At 41.0% G+C, this 20,565-nt stretch overlaps 1 protein-coding gene across 6 annotated transcripts in view; it reads right to left on the reverse strand.

Annotated features, from left to right (window-relative positions):
- Tenm2 (teneurin transmembrane protein 2) overlaps window positions 1-20,565 on the reverse strand; it is a 935,290-nt gene that overhangs the window by 678,274 nt on the left and 236,451 nt on the right. Inside the window, exon 3 of one of the 6 annotated variants that reach the window (XM_012515976.1) lies at window positions 6,114-6,123. The exons of 4 other annotated variants lie outside the window; for them this stretch is intronic. In XM_012515976.1, the coding sequence (XP_012371430.1) occupies window positions 6,114-6,123 (10 nt within the window). Of the gene's footprint in view, window positions 1-6,113; window positions 6,124-12,196; window positions 12,204-20,565 lie in introns of all 6 variants that reach the window. One more of the 6 variants, XM_012515975.1, reaches the window with a different exon arrangement.

The following is a 20,565-nucleotide window of genomic DNA, read 5'->3' on the forward strand; positions in this document are numbered from 1 at the left end:
AAATAATATAAGAGACAAACATTACATATAAATGAGCCTGGCAGGTAGAAATGAAGGCAGTTCTCTGGAGCAAAATACTCCATAGGAAAGTGATACTCTTACTTGGCACTTATATTATGCTTGAAGATGAGCCCTTAGACACACCCTTCTATGCATGGAAAAGCAGTGATTATCAGATGAAAGGCATCCCTTGAAGGTCACCAGGGAAGGACAGAAACAACCACTGAACCCTCCATGACTTTCAGACACTTTTACTTCATTCTTTTAAGTTAATGCAACACTTATGTTCTCCCATATTTGCTCTCTGGCTAAGTCTGTATAACACTAAAGCAACCTGAAACAATATAAAAAGTTCAGCACCCAATACACTTTCCTGGGCATATGGTGATGAACAACTCAGTTAGATTTTTAACAAGCAAAATGAATGTTTCAAATTAATAACTACACAAACACAGTCTTTACCTGTTTGGGAAAGAGTGGAAATAATTAAGCTGAGAAATGCTTTGTGATTCCTAGTTAGGTTAATCAATGGCATCAAGCACTTGTTGTCTTACACTTGTCTTGCAGTGCATGAACTTCATGAGGTATGGATATTTTGGTAATTTCTAGTACCTAAATCAATGTGCAGTCTACAATGAGTGCTCAATATATATGTGTTTGATAAATGAAAAAACATGAATAGTAAGTAGAGTCCTCCTTGGTCAATTTTACCTAAATCTATCTCTGTCTAGCAATGTTTAAATATTTCCACCCAACTGGATTGTATATATTCAAGTATGCTTTAATCTTCTTTTAAAATGTATTTTGTATAGGGTCATACTATACAGCTCAGACTCATAGTGATCCTCCTGTTTTCAGCCTCCCCAGCTCTGAGATTACAGGCTTGCTCCACCACGCCTGGACTTGGTGGCTGGATCAACATGCGTGGGGGCAGAGCCAGTGTGGCATGTGGTACTGGGGACTGAAACCTGTTCCCTGAGTTTGCTTGAGCAGGTGCTTAGTCTGCTGAGCTATCTTACTGGCCCTCAAGCACACTTTATATTCTGTTACTTTGTCATGTTCACCTTTTACATGGAATTTATTTTGGAAAATGTGTGCTACCTTTTGTTCAATATAAAATTCTCTCATTCTTGAATCTTTTCTAGATTATGTTAGCTTACAGCAAGTGCTCTTTCCTCAAATTTCAAAGCACTCATTGCCTGGAACACTTTATTACATATAATGTTTTCAGTTAATCTTCCTTTGCCTTTGGACAGTTCCTGCTGTTGAAACACTGTTATTCTTCTAATTTTACTGGGTCATTTTTACTAGACTCATATCATATTTATTTTTAAAAAATTATTTATTTGTTTGTTAGAGAGTTTTGCTACATAGCTCTGACTCATATTGATCCTCCCGTCTCAGCCTCCCCAACACTGGGATTACAGGCATGCACCATCATGTCCGGTTTTGGAGGCTGACACAGCATGTCCAGGGTTCCAGGCTGGCAGTGCATACAGTACCAGATCGAACATGGGTCCTTGCGTTTGCCAGGCAGATGCTCAAGCCTCCGAACTAGCTCCCCAGCCCTCATATGTTATTTGATACAGAGGCTTTATGTTTCCTGAAGGTTCTAAGAACTGCCTTTACTTTTTGTATAATATGCAGCTTTTTCTTTGAGTACGCATAGAATGTGCTCATGAAAACATATTGATTTCGTGTTGATACTTAAGGTATGCATAGATGTGTATGACTAGTCTTCAGAAATAACTTATAACACTTCCCTTGACCCTTGGGAAACTATTATTAGAATACAGCTAAGGTAATGACAAAGATAAATAACATTTCTTATAACTTTTCACCCTTCAAGTAGTATTAAAGGCTGCTCATTACTTATTTCAGGATGTCTATTTTTGAGTACATGCTTTCAGTCAACCATGATCAAGTTAATGTCAAAATTGACTCATCACAACAAATCGAGGATTGCCACAAATAGGAAGAATGGCAACTGCCCTTCAGAAGAATGTAGCTATCCCTAATCATTTGTCCATTAGTTGGAAGGTAGCTGGTGTTGAGCCATCAGCTGGGATTCCTTAGAGAGACAGTTCTAGGTTTTGTTCTAGGGGTCATATCAGACCCAATTATATACTCATCTCTTTTGGGAGCCTTGTTTTCCCTTAGGGTGAAGATGATCATAAAAAAAAAAAAAACATTGCAGAAGACACTTTACCCTAACATACCTTTCTCCTTGGACAGAAGTAACTCTTCTAGGAAGGATATTTTTTCTATCCTCATCAAACTTCTCACCATATTTACCAGAGATTTAGGCTACTAGACTTGTCTATAAATTACTGTTTTCTTAAATGAAAACACAAACATTCTACAAAATCAAAAGAAAGAACATAACCTTTGAAGCTTCAAACATGTCTTTAATGTATTCTTATTTAACAAAGATGAGATAGTGCAAGGCCATTTTCCTGTTTCCAAAAATGCAACGAGTATGTAACATGATTAAAGGTTTATGATACAGTTTTCTGAAATTACTTTATCAAATATTGTAAGTATATCAGATCTTTACTTAGCCAATTAAAACCAATTATTTTGCTTATAAAATTGCTCACATTAATTACTGTGTACTGGCATTTTGGTTTTGTCTGCTGAGCAGAAGTTGGTCTTATCTGCTTTCCACTTCTGATTTGCATAGTGTTTTGAAGAACCCCTTAAGTGAAAACCAAAGTAGCAGCTGCTTAATCATAAAGTAAAAATGGAAAGCAAATCAAGAGAGAGCCTCAAATCTCTTCCTCCCATGGTGGACCAAATAGAGTTGGCCTCAATGAAACTCTAAGTAAGAATTTACGTTCCTCTCCATTGAGCTGAATACAGGCTTTGGTGAACTATTTGGTTCTTGTTACGGATGTTTTTCAATACGAAACATTTGAAAGCATCTAGCCAGAAGTCTCACAATGATCACAGCCTTGAACGTATTCATCAGAAAAATGCATTCACTGCTACAGGTTTTATTTTTACAGTAACTAGTGTGCGGCACTGTTTGCCAGTTTCTTCAATACTCTTACGCATGACAATCACAAAAGCAATTCACAACCTGACTTATCAGATAGTTCTGTTTTACAATAATCTGGTTGCTATTTGTAAAATCCAGGATAAAACAGTGCAATTTCTGATGCTGAATATCTGAAAAGCTCTGGAAGCTGCTCGGGAGAGATATGCACTAAAATATGTAATGCGATGGAATTACAACAAACAGACATTCTGGAGGGTACACACTCTAGTGCATCTCAGAATACATGACATTTAGTGGTGCGACTTTCGAGATTTGCAAATAAATTCTGCATTTAAACATCCCCCTCCACGCAGTTCTTTTTCTTAGCTCCAAATTTAACTCTTTCTTTCAAAATACATAGCGCTTTCTCCAAAAACAATTAATGAAAAAAACAATTCCTGCTGATGAGCTGTTTCCAGGGAAAAATAAATGTAAAAATCTCAATCATATAATTTATTTCTTGAGCCAGTCTCTACATCTCTAGACATACAATGAAGTGACAACATCTTCCTGATGAGAATTCAGCTAACACAAAAAGTGGTAATTTGAACAGTCGGTGGACCCTTATAATAAATAAGGGGCTTATACTGCAACAAACGAACCACTTTTCAAGCAATGACACTGTGCAGATGTCCAAAAAATAGTGCCATCTACACACCCTCATGGAGCATTGATTCCAGTTAAATCTTTTTGGGTATTTTCCTAACCGTATATCAGCAAGGGAAGGAAATGGGAACACCACCACCGAGAGGCAGTATAGTGCAATAAAAACGTTATCATATTTCAATCCCAGCTTTGCCACCATCTCAATATATAACATTGACCAAATCATTTAACCACTATCTATCTTAACTTCTCCATCCACGAACTGGAACTAATACCTCCCTGCTTATGACAATAAAGGTAAGGAAAGCATTAGAATACTTATCAAGGCAGATCTCCTTATCCTTTCTTCGTGTAGTTAGATACTACCAGAGCTCAATCTGCTCCAAGTAAATAAGGAATTGTACTCTGGAAGGTGAACACTCTTCTGGAGGCTGCTGGGCCACCAATTAATAGAATGATGTCATCAATCACTCAATAAAACTGCATTGATCAGAAGAATGAATGCAGCTCACCTCTGTTGCCATGAGTGCAAAACCATGTACTCAGAGGATGCACAATAAATATTAGCTGCTGATGATATTGACATGGCATCATGTACAGTCACAGAACTAAGTGAATTATTAAGTTTACCATTGTTCAGAAAGCTCATTGAATAATTACCGGCAATGAAAGAAACCTATCCCTGGCTGTGTTGACCCAACGATGATATCCCCTCATGCATAGTAACAATATCGCCATTCTCTAGAAACTGAATAGCATTATCTTCATGACTTGTAAGAACAAAAAGTAAAAGGTACACTTCAGAATAAAATGTATATATTGTTATCGCTCAGGTGCAGCCTGTCATCCTTTCTTTGCTGGATTATTACAGAGCCTTGGAAGAGCTCTCTGTGCTCTCTGCTTTGGCTCCTTCGCTAGTTGTTACACTAAGAAACCCCAATGTGTCCGATCTCATAATTTCTCCTTTGTATGGTCCCCTTCTATGCTGACTGTGGGACTGGCCTGGTAAACTGCTTTGGCCAGAGGATATTAGGGATCATGGTATAAGCTAGGACATGATGATCTTTGGAACATGGGGATCTGTCTGCCCTGTTAGGGTGGGGGCATCAATCTGAGTAAAAGCTAGTTCTGGCCTCCTAGGAGATGATAACTGCTGTGGTAGACAGATGCAAGTATTTCACGGGGTCCAATCCTATCCTACCAACTGGATAGAAATGAGTTAGTGAGTGCTGGCATGTCCAGCAAAAGAATTGCCCAGAGAGTGTGCCAAAACTTGAGAAGTAGTGACTTATTGTAGTTTGAAGCCACCAACGTTCAGTGGAGTTTGGCCTCTACCAATAGTTAACTGATACAGCCCCCTAGTGATTATTCTCAATTCTCCAGGCAGGGGAAACCAGATAATTTCAGTCATCCATCACAGAGGAATGGAAATCTACCTGTCTAATGACAAGTACCAAGCACTTTGCCCTTCTCAGTATACCAGATCTCAACTTCTCCACATCTTTCCCTCCCTCTTTTCTTTTCAGTGGCACAAACCTCTGTCTAGAATGTACTTTGTTGTGAACATTCATTATTCTCCCTTCCTCCAAAATCCCCATTTACAATGATATCCCAATCACTATCCTCTTACTCCAGTTTCATATTCCATCTTTGCACCGTTTGTCCTGTACACTTAGCACTTGTAAATCACTATAAAATTGACTGATGCTGGTGCTTGTAGAACTTATTAGCAGGAGTTCAGTTCCTGGAGAGCAAGATTGACTATGGGATGCTCACACATGGAACCATGGCTGGCACCCAGGATAGACTTAGAACTGTTTGCTAAGTGAAAAAATGAAGCTTTGTAGATTAAGGGGAAGACTTGGTTCTTCACTGGAAGCAAATGCTGTGAGAGAGAAGATTCTGAAAGATACCTCATTGGTGCAATGTACAGAGATGTATGAGGTATCCATCGATGGCACACCAAAGTAGCCTAGTGGTCAAGGACAAGAGAAGGTCAAGAAGTACTTTATCAAGGGGTCTTACAAGCAGGTGTTGAGAGCGGCCATCAAAAGCAAGAAGAGCACTAGAACAGCCACCTTGGAGAGGAGAAGAAGCAACCCAAGTCAACGGGAAGCCCTATAAGCCTTCTTGAATCTAAAAAGCAAGTAGTAGGAGAAATATGCCAATATCTACTGAAGGGTAAATCTGATTTTTTTTTTTTTGGGGGGGGAAGAAAGCTTATGTACATTCCATTTATTTTCAGGAGAAACCTAAAAGAAGTAGCTGAAGCTTTGTCTTTTCATGCTGAAATAATCATTAACAGTATATATTAACCAACATTAGTATAGTCCCTAGACAGACATCCAAATATACTATTTACTGACATTTATACTCGACAACCATGTATACTACAGGGCCCACTACTATTTTTTTTAAAGAGCAGGCATTTGAACTAACTGATCACGCATTTGGCAGAGCACCAGACCTAGGCTGCTCTTCGAATACTTCAAATAAAAGCTCTTCACGGGATCAGAAGTCGATCTTCCAAAGACACAGCCGTGGCTGGCTGTGTGGCCTCCAGCTTGCTGCACAGGTGTGCAGCCAATAATTTACCTTAGTTAGTGTGGAACAGACGTGACCCGGGATGACTTAATTTCACCTCAGCCACTCAGTCTTTGTGCAGATCTCTTCTGAAACCATCCATCCTCTTTCTCCCAGCCCACACCTCATTTTCCCTGTTGCTTTGTAATTATTTATTATCTGGAGCTGTAATTGTATTGTTTATAGCAGCCACGTAAACTCTATTGTTAGGAGGAATGAAAAAATGCCTCTTGGCCCAACTAGATTCTCCTATATGAGGAATAAAGAATGTTGGTCTCTTAGAGTTCTTAATACGGAGCTCTCTATGCTCAATTTTCCTAAAAATGAAAATTGCCATGAAGCAAAGTATGCATGAGATGTATGGTTGGATGTGGTTCTGGCTGCTGCGCGTTACTGATGATGAATGGTGACCCCGGAGTGACTGGGAGCCCTTGTTAGCTCTACCATGGCTTCTGCATTCAGGGCCAGCAGCAGCCGGCCTTCCCCATAGCAACCCCTGCCCCCCTCAGCAGCTCTCCAACTGCTTCATTTAGTCATTTACGGCCTTTTCCAAGCCACAACACCACCAGGCACAGCCATGATTCTAGTCCAGCAAAGAGATGGAAAGGAGGCCCTGAGGATTAGTCCCATTTTCTTTATCATTCTGATGTATACATTCCGTGTCCGATCCCACTTAGCATAAAATATTTACTTCATCACCTGTGGGGGGGGGCAACAATTTTTTTTTTCTCAAAAATTCCTTGAGTTTAATTACAAGAGATGTAAATGGGATCTCACTTGTGGGGATAAAAAGTTACTCTTAACAATGAGGTGTAAATTGGTGTCTGCTTAATCTGTTCTCAGTAGGAATAAAGTCCAACACTCGCCCTTGTTTTTGCAATCGTACCTGGAAATTAATGCATCCTTGAGAGTTCTTGGAGCATTTCTGATTCTTAAGGAGAGAGAGAGAGAGAGAGAGAGAGAGAGAGAGAGAGAGAGAGAGAAAGAGAGAGAGGCATTCATGCTTGATCCTGCTACCAGCAGTGAAAACACTTATTTTGCTCCCTTTTTGGCATTGTGTTGCACTGTAGACGGAGGTTACATTGTCTGACCTAAGTCAGGGCAGCAAAAGTTCATCCTTCTGTGGACTCGTCTCTTTCACCACCATTTGTGGCCTCCTTCATATTCCAAAATGGAATGTAATTATTAGGGGAACCAGCACGTTATTTATACAATGACCTTGGGCTCCGGGGGGAATTGAAGGCTCTATTCTTTCACTTATGATGTTTTACATTTCAAAGAGCCCTGCTCTCTTTGATATTAAGGAATGAAATGTGCAATGTAATTGTTATTGTTTTATGACCTTTAATAGGTTAATCAGGCTGCATCAGGTTTTCCACTGTATGGTTCGGTTCCAAAAGAAATGATCTGCCTCGTAAGAGATGAATTCTGACAAAAGGGCTTAGCATTAATATTTGAGAGAATGAATATCCTGAGATAGTCAAATCTACGGCAAATATGGTCACTGTGCTAACTTCAGTCACCCTGTAAGTAATAAGGGGTCAGCTAGTTTTGATGTTATTGGTATTCTGAACAAGATCATAACTTGGTGTGTATGGGGGGTCATGTGCTGTGTGTCCTGGGTCCTTTAGCAGTGTCCCTGGTTTGTATCCTAGCTTTTTTTACCCCTCCCCTTTTTATGAAAAGACAGTGTTTCCAGACAACAGCAATATCCCCCGGGGAGCAAAATCTAACCCAACTAAAAACTACAAGGTTCATAAAAAGTGTTAACCAGAATGATGTGTGTGTATGTGTGTGTGTGTGGGGGGGTGTCTTTTTCTTAGACCACAATATGGATAGGACCTACTGTCTTGAATAATATAATGGCAGCTAACATTTACTGAGAACTCACTATGAACCAATTAGCACCATGCTAAATGCTTTACATATTGGGTGTCATTTGTAACAAACCTGCAGGACAGCGATTCTGACTTGCATTCTGTGGATGAGGAAACAGGCTTAGGGGAGTTGGGTGATTTGCTCAAGATTACCCTGCCAGAATGTGAAAGTGTTAAAAATTCCCATTCTCCAGGACTTTCCTTTCTGATTTATCCACTCTTCCTGTGGTTACAGTGTAAGGATCTAAATAAAACTTGGGGGTTGATAAAGCATTACTATGTTCAGGAAATGTATGCATATACTGACTAGGTCTAAAAAGTAAGGCAAAGAAAAAACAGTGTGACTTGCTCTCAAGCCATGTACCCAAAGTAGACGTGCAATATGGAAATAAAGACTACACGGAATTCTTGAAAGGCCGCTGCAGACGGCAGCTCCTGCATGGTTGGCTCATGACACGTCAGACTCGAATGTGGCAGGGCATCATCTGGGTTTTGTTAGCCTGCACATTCTCACCCTGACGGTGTGGACTGTGGCTTGGGATTCTGCTTATCTAAGCAGCTCCAGGAGATGCAGCAGGTGGCCTGAGAACCTGATGCCCGTCAGGTAGTGTTTGATGTGCTGGGAGATGGGCCTTGAGAAGCGACATTCAGCAGGGTGTATTTACAAAGCCAAGAAAGCCTCAGCATAGAGTGGAAGAGGTTGGAAGAGGGGGTAGGGATCGCCTTGGCACTAGAAGCCACCCTCGTCTCTCAGCTATTCCCTCAGAACATCCACGGTATGCCTACTTGTGTTCACTGCCCACATAGACAGCTAAACATCTGCTATTTTAAAGGACAAATATTAATTTGAAGCAAAAAACACCTACCCACCAAACGTAACTCGTTTCTGAAAACACATTTTTCTGAACAATTTTGCACATTGGGAAGACAGTGTTTCTCTCTCTTCAAAATACTATGCTATGGGCTAAATAAAAAAGTAAAGAAAGAAAGAGAAATTCATGCCCCCTCACTCCTACCCCCAGGAGATACTGTGCTGAAAGATGATTGAGGTGCAACTGGCCAAGAAACTGCAAAACAAGGAAAAAACTACATGTGGGAGGCTAAAAAAGCAAAAGAAGAAAAAGTTTTTAATTCAGTGAAAGTCAATTAAAATGATGATTATGAAGATTGTGGATTGCACTGCCATTAATTTAGCTGTGCTCAGAAAGACAGAAATTGAGTCCTGTAATAAACATTCATGAAGAAATGGTTTGGGAACTGATTTCCACTAATGGTTGTGGCCTTCTCACCCAGACCACGGTGACCGCTGCAAATCAAAAATTGTTTTGTGACATCTGGGTTTCACTGGAGGTCAGAATGAAGGGGATGCGTCCTCAGTCACTGGCCTCTCTGCACACATGCAGCTAATTCTCCATCTATGTTGCAGGGGGATACAATGGAAAAATGATTTGCTGGGATGAAGAGATGGACCATAGTTAATGCAAAGGCTGAGAGGCTGAGAAGTGGAACCAAACAATTACTGTTAATATTTTCTACTCAGATATAAAGTGGGAGGTCTAAACTGGGAAGAGATTGTTTAGGTCTCGGGTTATTGGTATCACTGCCCTTCAAACGGCATTGTATTGATGGAGTGTGAGTGTTGGGCATAGGTTCATTCATTAAATACCTGCTCTGTGCCAGGCACTGATATACACAAATGAGATACACAAATGAACCCATGCCCGCCAGCTTTTCTGGGAAGAAGTGTTTCCCATTCACGACTAACTTGTGTTATAGCTTTATGACTTTCATCTTATATCCTACTCACAGTACTGATATTTACTCAATACTTTTAAAAAGATAATCTTGGTTTTCACACATTTAACTTGGCTCATTGTAAGTGACAATATCTGTGAAATTAATGTGTGTAAAGTTCTTCTCAAGGCTGAAGGAACTGATTGTTAAAATATTTACATGTACTCACATGACTGCTGGAAGACAAAGCCCGCCCCAGGGCTATGAGTGTCTCTGGACACCCCAGACACTCTGGCCCAGGGCCCAGAAGTTTAGTGAATACAAAGGGATCAGCCATGGCAGAGAACGGATCCCTGGGAATCCTGGTGCTGTACTGGACAGGGTGTGTTTTGACTTGTCTCAGCCATCCCTTAACTGTCCTGCTTGCACAAAACACTGGAAGGTTCCATTTTGGGACTTTCAAAGAAGATCTTCAATGCAGTTATCCTAAAAACAAAATACATCTTTCTACTCCATCCAGGACCTTGGTGTAGAGTGCTTCCAAGCCCTGGATCTGCAGGATGAGAAGTTATGCTTTCTCTAGGCTTCCGAGACTTTCCTGTGTAAAATGAAGATGATGTGCATAATTCCCACTTTGCAGATTAAATCAGGACTTTTCAATGTCATTACTACTGACATCTGGTGGGTGGCTGTCCTGTGCATTGCACGGTGTTTTGCAGAATACTCACCATCCCTCCACTAGATGCCAGTAGCAGTCCCAAGTCGTGACAACCTAAAAGGGTCTCTAGGCACTGCTGAATGTCCTCTAGGGGGCAGGAGCAGCCCCTGCTTGAGGATGATTGGACCAAATTAAAGTGCTCAGTTTAGCATATGGCACCAGTCATAATGCACAAGTATTCATCTCACTTATTAAGTATGCTTGACATCTATCTTTCTCTTTAAGCCTGTTTCTTCTTTGAATACTCACACAAACTTGTCAGTTAGGCTTTGTTACTATTCCCATTTTGCAGATGAGAAAGATAAGTGCCAGACAGGAAGAGTAATTTTTTGAAGATGCACATGTAGCCACTGCCAGAACCAGGCTTGTAACAGGCGATCTAACTCCACAGCCCATGCTCTTAGGATTTCTGCTTTCTATCTTTCCTAACAGAGGAGCTCTCCACAAAAATAAACACCATGTTGACGACTGTAATGAAGAGGAAGATGAAAAGTTATTCAGTATATGTAGCTATGATTTGCAGTTTAAAAATTATATCACAGATTACAGAAATGCCAAAAAACTAAGTAAGATACTGGAATGGAGATTCAAATGTAGATAATTCATAAATAGAGTTTCATATCTCAATGGTTCTCATACCCCCTTTCTCAAAAATGATTAGAAAATTCTTAATTTTCCAAAGCTGGTAGAGATTGAAGACAACAATGGAAAAAGGAAACAAATCAACTAACTGTGAAACTAAACACAGAGGTGGGTTCCAGCTGCTCGGGAAGTTGAGGCACGGGGGATTGTTTCAGCCTAGGTTGCAAGGCCAGCCTGGGTAATAAAAAGAGAGGGTAATAAATGATACACAGGGAAGAGGAGAAGGAGAGGGGGAGAGAGGAAGGGAAGGAAAGGAAGAGGGAAGGGGAGGCAAGGAGAAGAAAGGAGGTAAAAAGAAAAGGATAAAAAGAAAGAGAACAACAGTAAAGAAATATGCATGCTAACAGAATCCCTCAGTGACCTATAAGGAATGCAAAAGAGTCAAAACTGTACAGAAAAGGAATAGGGCAAGTTCGTCACGGAAAGTCACACTTTAGAGGCACCACTTGCTGTGGTCCCTGTGGCCACCTGACTGGGGTGAGGACCACAGGCACAGGGACCCAGTGCATTTCCTCCAGGACCCTTTCCTGCTATGCTTTCCTGGGCACCACACAGACAAAGACACAAGCCAGACTCCACAGAAAACAGGCTCAGACCCAGCCCAGAGCCCACCAGTCCTGCATGGCAGCGGGTGAGCAAACTCTGTTGAAAGTCCTTCCACTTGCCACTAGCACAAGTGAGCATGTTTTGGCATAAAATGCCTCCAGAAGCAAAGGATAGGTTCCTATGAGCACCCACACAAAGCTCTCCCTGACCAAAATTTATTCACACAGAACAACAAAGCCAATGCTATCAGAATAAGCAACTTTAAACACAGGATTTTTATGTAGAGAACATTAATTATAGAAATGCATGCATGAAATTGAAATACATACTCAGAATAACAGGAAGATACAAGGAACCCCTTTCTCTAAACTTCTAGAATTCAGACTAACACTGACTTATTAAGTTTGTCATTGTTGAACACAGAAAAATGAGAGCTTTTCTACATTTGACTGAAAATCTTTGCATTTCTACTAGTCTGAAATAGAAACTTGCAATTAAATCAATTAAGCAATGAAAATCAAATATTCCATTAAAATCTAATTTTCCTCATATCTGATTGGTTGTAACTCAACTGAGCCGGAAACAGATGAGCAAGGGAAAATGACTCCAAGTCTGAGACACGGAGACAGGAGAAAGAGAAAATGTTAAACATGTTCCTGGAAAATTGAATCAGGGCATTTTACTTTTCTTCTGCTTGTGTAAGTTTAACCATTAGGGGTTCCCCAAACATAGGCTTTCAGAACTAATGCCGCTGATTGCAAACAGCAGAGCAAGGTCCCTGCATTCTCCTCTGCTTTCCTTTTGCAATCGTGTCCTTGAAGTTTCTCTTTCCCTTGGCGGAATTTGAAAAGGCGAGTCTGAGCTCCTATTCAGATGGAGCTGTGCGTCTGCATGCAGTCCGGCACGCCTGAAATGTAGTTGCACCGACTGACAGTCGCATTGAAATTGGCTGTGTTTGCTGATTCAAGGAGTTGCTGGGGCCCAATGTGTCAAGGAGGGATTTATTCTTCTTAGTAGCAAAATGAAGGAGTTGTCCCTGGAGGATTTGGGGCAAAGAACATGCCAGCTGACCTAAATATGCTTTTCCCTTCTGTTCTTATAGGTGATATGAACTGGCTACTTCCATACCAGCCAGAAGTTGTCTCATGGCTAGAAGGCTGAATTTCCAGGTAAAAAGTGGAAAAAGACTGATGTGCTCTTCGAAGGTTAAGACAGCCAGGAGAAGATGATAACCTGTAAGAAAGACGATTTTTTCCAAGGTCTGACACACCAGGATGCTCAAACTGGCTGCGCAAATTAAATAGAAGATTATGCATGAATTTGTGAAATGTAACCTGTAAAGAGGCAAAAGATTAGGAAAAAAAATTCAAGGATCCGGTGTCTTTCCAAATTTAAACCTAAAGTCATTGGACAGTATTTTTCAGATGTCTTTTGGAATTAAATTGTCACAACTATTTTTAAGGCCAAACTGTTGAGATCTTCTGCAGAGCCATGCCTGTCTTTGGTGGTTTTTCTCCCAAATTAGGTGAATCTGTGAAAGGAAAAAGAGTCATGGGAGAATTCCAAGGGCTACTGGATGCAGGTCTCATGTGGGCCTGGGCGTGGCCCTGCACGTGTCCGCCCATGACTGCGTGCTGGAAAAGAAGGGGAAGCATTTCATTCAGTGGGTGCGCTTACTTTTTTGGAAAGATGAGTGATTGGGATTGTGTGTTTTTAATCCTGAAAATTAAAAAAAAATCATTTATAAGAATTTTCGTCGCTTTACCACTCACACTGCCCCCAAGCATCTGTCTTTTCTAAGCAGTTGGAGCAGGTTGGAAGAGGAGGAGGAGCAGAAAAAGACAGAAATTCCTCTGAGCATAAACAACCACTCTTGAATTTCTTATCCTTGCCACCGTGGTAGCCCAATCCATTTTCGCTCATATTGATAGTGGTCAGGATTACAGGCTGTGGAGCCAGAAATGCTTGGGATGTGAACCCCAGCTGTTCGCCAGCGTGGTGGCCTTGGGAATATTAATTAACCTCTCTGTGCCTCTGTTTCCTTATCTGTAAAATGCAACAAACAAACAATAACAATGCATAAGCTCTAGGGTTGATATGGCAATTAAACATAGAAGTCACTAAGAGTAGTCCCTATCGAGGTGCCTGTTCTCCATAGATTAGGATTCCCACCCCTGAGAGTAACCTACAACGCTGAGCTGTCTCCCACAACAGTACTCTCACTGGTAATCACCTTCACTACTGCACTCGCCTACGCGGGGAAAACTGTGTCATGAGATCATTCAGTCTAAGCATCTGATCAGAGCTGTCAGCAAACTGCAGAAAAGAATCGTGACTCTCTTAAAAACCACACATGCTTAATTCTTTCCAAGGAGCTCGACTGGGTTAACTGCATCACCACTTAGAGCATAACATATTCAGCTATTGCATTAGGAAATGGTAACCTGCCTTATGTCCACTTAAGCATTTAAAAAATTTTATTTATTTGGTACAGTCCTTGCTATGTAGCTCAGACTCATGGTGATCCTCCTGTCTCAGCCTCCACAGCACTGGGATTACAGGTGTGTGCCACCATGCCCAGTTTCAGGGGCTGGCACAGTATACATTACTGGGGATCAAACTTGGGTCCTTGCACTTGCCAGGCAGGTGTGTAGACCACTGAGCCATCTCCCCGGACCCCCATTTAAGCATTTTTAAGGCAAGACCAGAGCAGTGTCATTTAGAGTTGAGATAATAATAATAATTATTATTTTTGTCCAAAGAGTTAGAGGGGGCTGTGCCACAGAGAGCTGGGGCAATGCCTACAACTCTGCTGGCAATTCTAGACACAAGCCTAAATTATCCCAAGGACACATCTATGTGTCTCACTGAATGATTCCCAGGCACTGCTTCCCATGAGAACCAAGCCTTGTGTGGAGGACTCCTCCCTGCACGCCACCCTGTTGTCAGACTTGAAGAGAACCCTGCCACCCTGAGAGAAGACCCCCATCTTGCCCTTCGTCTCTCCCTCTCAGGGAGACACTGGGCTCTGTCCAGCCGGCCCTGCCCACCTGGAATCTTCTAGGCCTTTTCATCACAATACTGCTTTAGAAAAGTCTGTGTGAAGAGGGGGACTCTGGCATTTAACTCCATCCATCACTGTCAACCCCTCTTTCCCCTCTACCCCAACAGCTTGGTCCATTTACCTAAAAGCTGAATAGCCTAAATGGATGGGTTTTGTGCTAGTCTCATTAGAAAGGGAAATGAGCCAGGCATCGTTCAGCTGTGCAGAAGGCAGGCTGGCCCTGAAAGCCAAGCTGCCCCCTGCCCCCAACCTTTTCTTCGTCACAGATGACGTTCATGTTCCCATTAACATTTTTTAAAGGGTTGCTATCAGCTCTCTTCTTCATAGTGCTTGTAAGTTCCCCCTCGCTTCTCTTCATCTAACTGCCCAGCTCAGAGCTGCGCACAGGGCAGGGTGGCTGCCTTGCCCCTTGATGCCACATAGGCCTTCAGAGTTCGTTTCTGATATATGATGGCCATTTACTAACGTAGTGTCCAGTTTGCCTAGCGCCATGTGTCCCACCCTGCCTGTTTATACCACCTTCCCCTGGCCCCACATCCTGCCACACAGGTTTACTGTCAGCTCCTGAGAGTCTTAGGCTCTGTTACCACAGGGCTTGTGTTTTCCTGGTGCTTGGAATGATCCTCCACACCCTAAGTAAATTTACAACTTCTCATTCTCTAGTTTTCAACTCGTGACTCACTTCCCCAGCAAAACCTCCTCCAATCCCATTACATTTCTGTCTTTCAAAGCACTTTATTTGGCTTGTAATTATATTTTTATTGGTGGCTTATATGATTGATGTCTTGTTTCTCTACTACAGTGCACTTCAGTTCCACAGAGAAGGACCCATATCTCATTCATTCATTGATCCGCTCATCACATATTATTAACATGCCATTGGACCTAGCATTATCATAGTACCTGGAAGCCAGTAGGTGTTTAGTAGGTCATTGTCAAATGAATGACTTTCACGCCACCATGAGAAGCTAAGCTGTTAACAATGTTTAAGATTGTAATTCCATTTATCTATCACATTCTGTCTCCTTAGAGACAGCATAAGAATAAATCTTGGTCTTATATACAATAAATATTTATAGAACACCTGGTATAAACCAGGCTTTACAAATTAACTAGTCATCCTGCTAGCCCAGTGCCGCAAACTTCTTCAAGCGCACAGGGACAATACAGAGCTGAAGCACTAATAGGAGTCTGTGCAATGCTAACATGACCCCTTCATTTTGTAGAGGAGAGAGGGAAATCAAGTCATTTTTGATCTTTAATAATCTTAGTGGTGTCAGGATTTGGCTATACAAGTGATTTCTTAAGTGATGCTTAAAAAGTGAGAGGCTTCCAGGTTCCAGAGAATCTAGGGGAAAATCTTGGGATCAGTAGGGGTGGCTTGTGCCTAGAATCTCAGCTACAGGGAGGCTGAGTAAGGAAGATCATTTGCGCTCAGGTGTTTGAGGCCAGTCTGGACAAAAGAGTGAGATCTCTTCTCATAGCAGATAAACTGACAAACGTCACAGGGGAGAAATGTAGTATGCTCAAAAATGACAACAAATAGAAGAACAAAAGATGTCAAGTAAAAATTTCTGATGCACTGAGAAGAAATACCATGATCTCTTGACTTGGCCTGTCCATTATACACATAAGCATGGTTATACTTTCTGGAGTTCAGACTTTATCCAGTTCTGATTAAAACATAGCTTTTCCAAGCTGTTTAATATAAGAGAACCAAGAATTTTGGTGTCTGGCCTGACACATTCACTTATGGTAACCTTGCATTGACGGTGGCCTGGAGGTAATTTTAGGACACAAGAGAATGTTGACTAATAAGTAATACATTTAAATGATTTATTGCAGGTGTTGTTTTTTTTTTTCTCCCCAGAAAACCTGCAATACAGCCATTCAGTGGATGAACAACCAGAGAACAGCTACTAAGGAGCTGTGTTGTTTGTACCCTACTTGCAGATTTCTGTTACATTTTCCTGTTTCCCTTCCTGAGGACCTACAGGGCAACCCCTGCTTGCAATTCTCACTTCTACACTGGCAGCCCAGACATTACTGCCAGCAGCCCCACAAAGAGCAATATGGGGAACCTTCAAACTTTACAGAAGTGATCCTTCTGTCCTTCAAAGTAAGAACACAGTGCAGTTGCCCAAACACATAACCTAGCCCAAATTGATGACATATGCTTACAATAGTAAATCAATAAATGGATAAACAGATGAAGAAGTAATCCCCAAACTTACATTTTGTGTGTTATTTTGTGTTGTGTTTGCATATAAATTATGTATATATTATATCTCCATATACAGAGATTTCTTCATTGTTAAGAGAGATAAGATAATCCCAGATTTATATTTTATGAATTTTCTTATTTGTGTATTGTAAAGGATACACATTTATAGATAGCTTTTATTTTTAAGTATAGGTATGTAGGTAGGTAGGTGAGAAGAAAGAAAGATGGATGGCTAGGTGAGAAGATGAAAGATGAAAGAATGTGTAAACTTTTACTGTGCTCACAGGCTGCACATTGTCCATATACTTACTTGGTCTCTTTTCAGGGAGTGAGCATATGCTAAGAGTCACCATCCTCTAGTTCTTGTTCAACCCTTCCTTCTCTGGACCCTAACAAGGACCTGGCATGCAATAAATGATTTGCTAAATGAATAAACCCTTCACACTTTCCCTTCTACACGTACACCTGCGCTTCTATGCAAGGGGATACACATGGAAGCCCTTATACTGTACCTCAGAGCTGGCACAAGATGAATAACGATAACTTTGATTGTATTTAATCTTTCTACTCCCCAATGACACAGAGTTTAGAATGTCTTCCCCAACAACCGAGCAATACTATTGTATAAAGAATGCTGTTCACGGTGAGGAGAATCCTCTCACACGCAGGGATCTGCGTGCTATCCTCCGTCCAGTCTCTCTGTTACAGACTCAGCTCCCTCAGAGCCATAGATCAGTTTGCCGCTATTACAAATGTTTAGACAGGAAGAAGGTTGTGCACAGCATTCTGAATAATGGGTTACTCTTTCTCTCTTGCTGGAACCATTAGAGCCATAGATGGCCACTACTTCACCAAAAAAGAAAGTGATTTCTGACTCCTCTGAGGAATGAGAATATTTATACTAATATTTTGATCCTCAAAGGCAAGAGTTGTAAGAGAACTTGGCAATCATGTAAGGCAAAGCTTGGGGAATCAAGCACCATAACAAAATCTATGCTGGGCACAATATGCTTCAGGAGAACAGCACGAACCAGCAGTATGTACATTTGCCGGTAGCTTGTAGCTAGGTATATTCACGGCACCATATGCTGGTTTCTTTAAGTAACCCATTACACAGAAATTAAATATCTTGCGACAGATTGTTTTGACAGTGGAAAAAAAAAGCGAGTGTGAGAGAGTGGGAGAGATTTAATTTTTTAAAAAATGCATTTGACTGAAGGCAAAACGTTAGGTAGATGTTAATTTAACAGATGTCTAGTTTTGCTTCATCAGACAAAAACGGGCAATTTCTGGCAAGCCTTCTCCCCACATCGCAGCTCAAAATCCTCTCAATTCCACATGGATCTGCCTTTCACAACCTTCCAAGTGAGCCATTTTCATTCAAAGGGAAATGCCTGAAATTACTCAGGAAGATGCTAACACCTGCCAATAGTTTTGAAGGAGGAGGAGCCCGTGAGTGCACCGAGGTACGACGGAACCAGGGGTGGCTCACACCTACTTTTTAGTTGAGGACGAAAGCAGACGGAAATGTGTTTACACTGAAAAACAGCTAACACCTCACAAAGTCACTGTGGATGATAAAACACGCCTCCGTCATGTTAACTGGTAGAGTTCTCTTGAAAAGAGAACACACGCGTCTGTCAAATGTAGACTCACATTATTGAGATGTTGCTGAACTTGAAAGTGATTGGAAGGGGGGGCATCTAAGAACTCACTTGCTCCTTGGCAGCTTTGTCTTAAAGCACCCCAACCCTCCATGGTGGGCTCACATATAAGTCTAATGGTTGAAAGTTGTAAAAATATGTGATTGATGCATAGCCGCATGAAAGCTGAACTGGATAACAGTTGGCCGGCTGACACCACTTTAGATTTGGTATTTGGTAGATATTTCATTAAACTTTATTTAGGTTTCATAATTTCATTTTGGAACCAAGCTATTTCATTTTTAAGTCCCAGGTATTGTCAGAAGCTTCACATGGTTTAAGGGTATGAGATATTGTTCACACCGTGACAAATAGGAAAAACATCCTACATTACATAAAACAAAGCTCATAGATCTCGGTCAGTGTTATCCTTGTTCTCCTTACCTCAGAGTCATATTGCTGTTTGTTCCTTGCTGCGGTCCATAAGGTCACTTTGCTATGACTGGCCTCAGTGGAAACATTAGCACAGCACAGGCCCTAGCATACTTCCCACCTGACACGTTGCTACTGCCTGAAAGAAGGAAAAGAGGTAGGGAAGGAGGCAGAGAGGAGAGGAGGGAAGGAAGGACTCTGTTGCAAAGAATTAAGGTTCTCTTCTTGTAGTTCAAAGGCCACTCTGCTACTCAGCAGCCTTATTAACGAGAAGGATTTATTTTAATAGCAAAGAACATTTTACAACTCATATAGGAAAATATTTCACCTTCAATAAGCTAGAAGCTCTATTTCCTGTATGCAATGCACCTGGCTGTTCAACAATTACAAAATATGTTAGTTCCCTGTGCGTGCGTGCGTGTGTGTGTGTGTGAGAGAGAGAGAGAGAGAGAGAGAGAGAGAGAGAGAGAGAGAGAGTTTGACTATTTTATTCAGCATTTTTATTTTTAGGTATTTAAACTAAATGGTCTATATCTTCTTTTTTGACAGAATATGGCAAGAGGCCATCTTTAAGGGCTGAGAGAGATTAATGATAGTATGGCAACCTTTGGAGAACCACACTGGTCTACTCTCCAAACAATTCAATACAAGGGAGTGTGCATGTGCACTTGTGTGTGCTTTTGTGACATGTAATAAATGTCAAGCTGCAGAATCCCACCCCCAGATGACTCCATTTTGCTTTACAAACATCAAAACCATAGGGAAGGAGGGAAGCCAGTTCTCCAAATTCAAAGTTCCAAAAATACATATTAAAAAGGAAAATCTGAAAGGGATCTAGACAGTTTACACCAACACATATTCCTTCTCATGAGAGCAATACCGAGTCAAGGGCATGATCTAAAATTGAAGAAATTGGTAGGAAAAAATGTAAACCACTACAGGACTGCAAAAAGGAATAAGAAAAAACTGTCAACACAAAAGGCTCTTTTCTGCGTCTCTGAAATTCTAATCCAGTAATCATGTCTGCCTTCCAAAGCACCTTTCATCTGACTATCTCAAAGTCCTTTATGGTATTAAACACTCACTGAATCCCTGAGGTGGGTAAAATTATTCTAGTCATTTTACAAATGTATCTATTCTCTCAACCCTCTCATCTTGGACAGTGATAAGTCTGGGAATAAAAATTCAAGAATCGATGAATGACCAGAGTCCTTATTCCCTTAACCTGCTTTATAATTACCTAGGGGACCAGTCTTTGATTTGTCGTGGCAAGGTGCCATTATGAATTGAATGTAAGTGTTTGATTTGTTGTAAGTGATCTTAATATATGCCAACATGGTCTTATTCATACCCTTGTTTTGACCTTCCCCTTTGTCCCTTAAATTGGAAGAATTGAAGAATATGTTGGAAATATGACAAAATAGAAAAATAGAAGTAATTAAAAGTGCAAAAAGAA

The sequence above is a fragment of the Octodon degus genome, unplaced genomic scaffold (assembly GCF_000260255.1).
Source record: "Octodon degus isolate 3935 unplaced genomic scaffold, OctDeg1.0 scaffold00085, whole genome shotgun sequence".
Lineage (NCBI taxonomy): Eukaryota > Metazoa > Chordata > Mammalia > Rodentia > Octodontidae > Octodon > Octodon degus.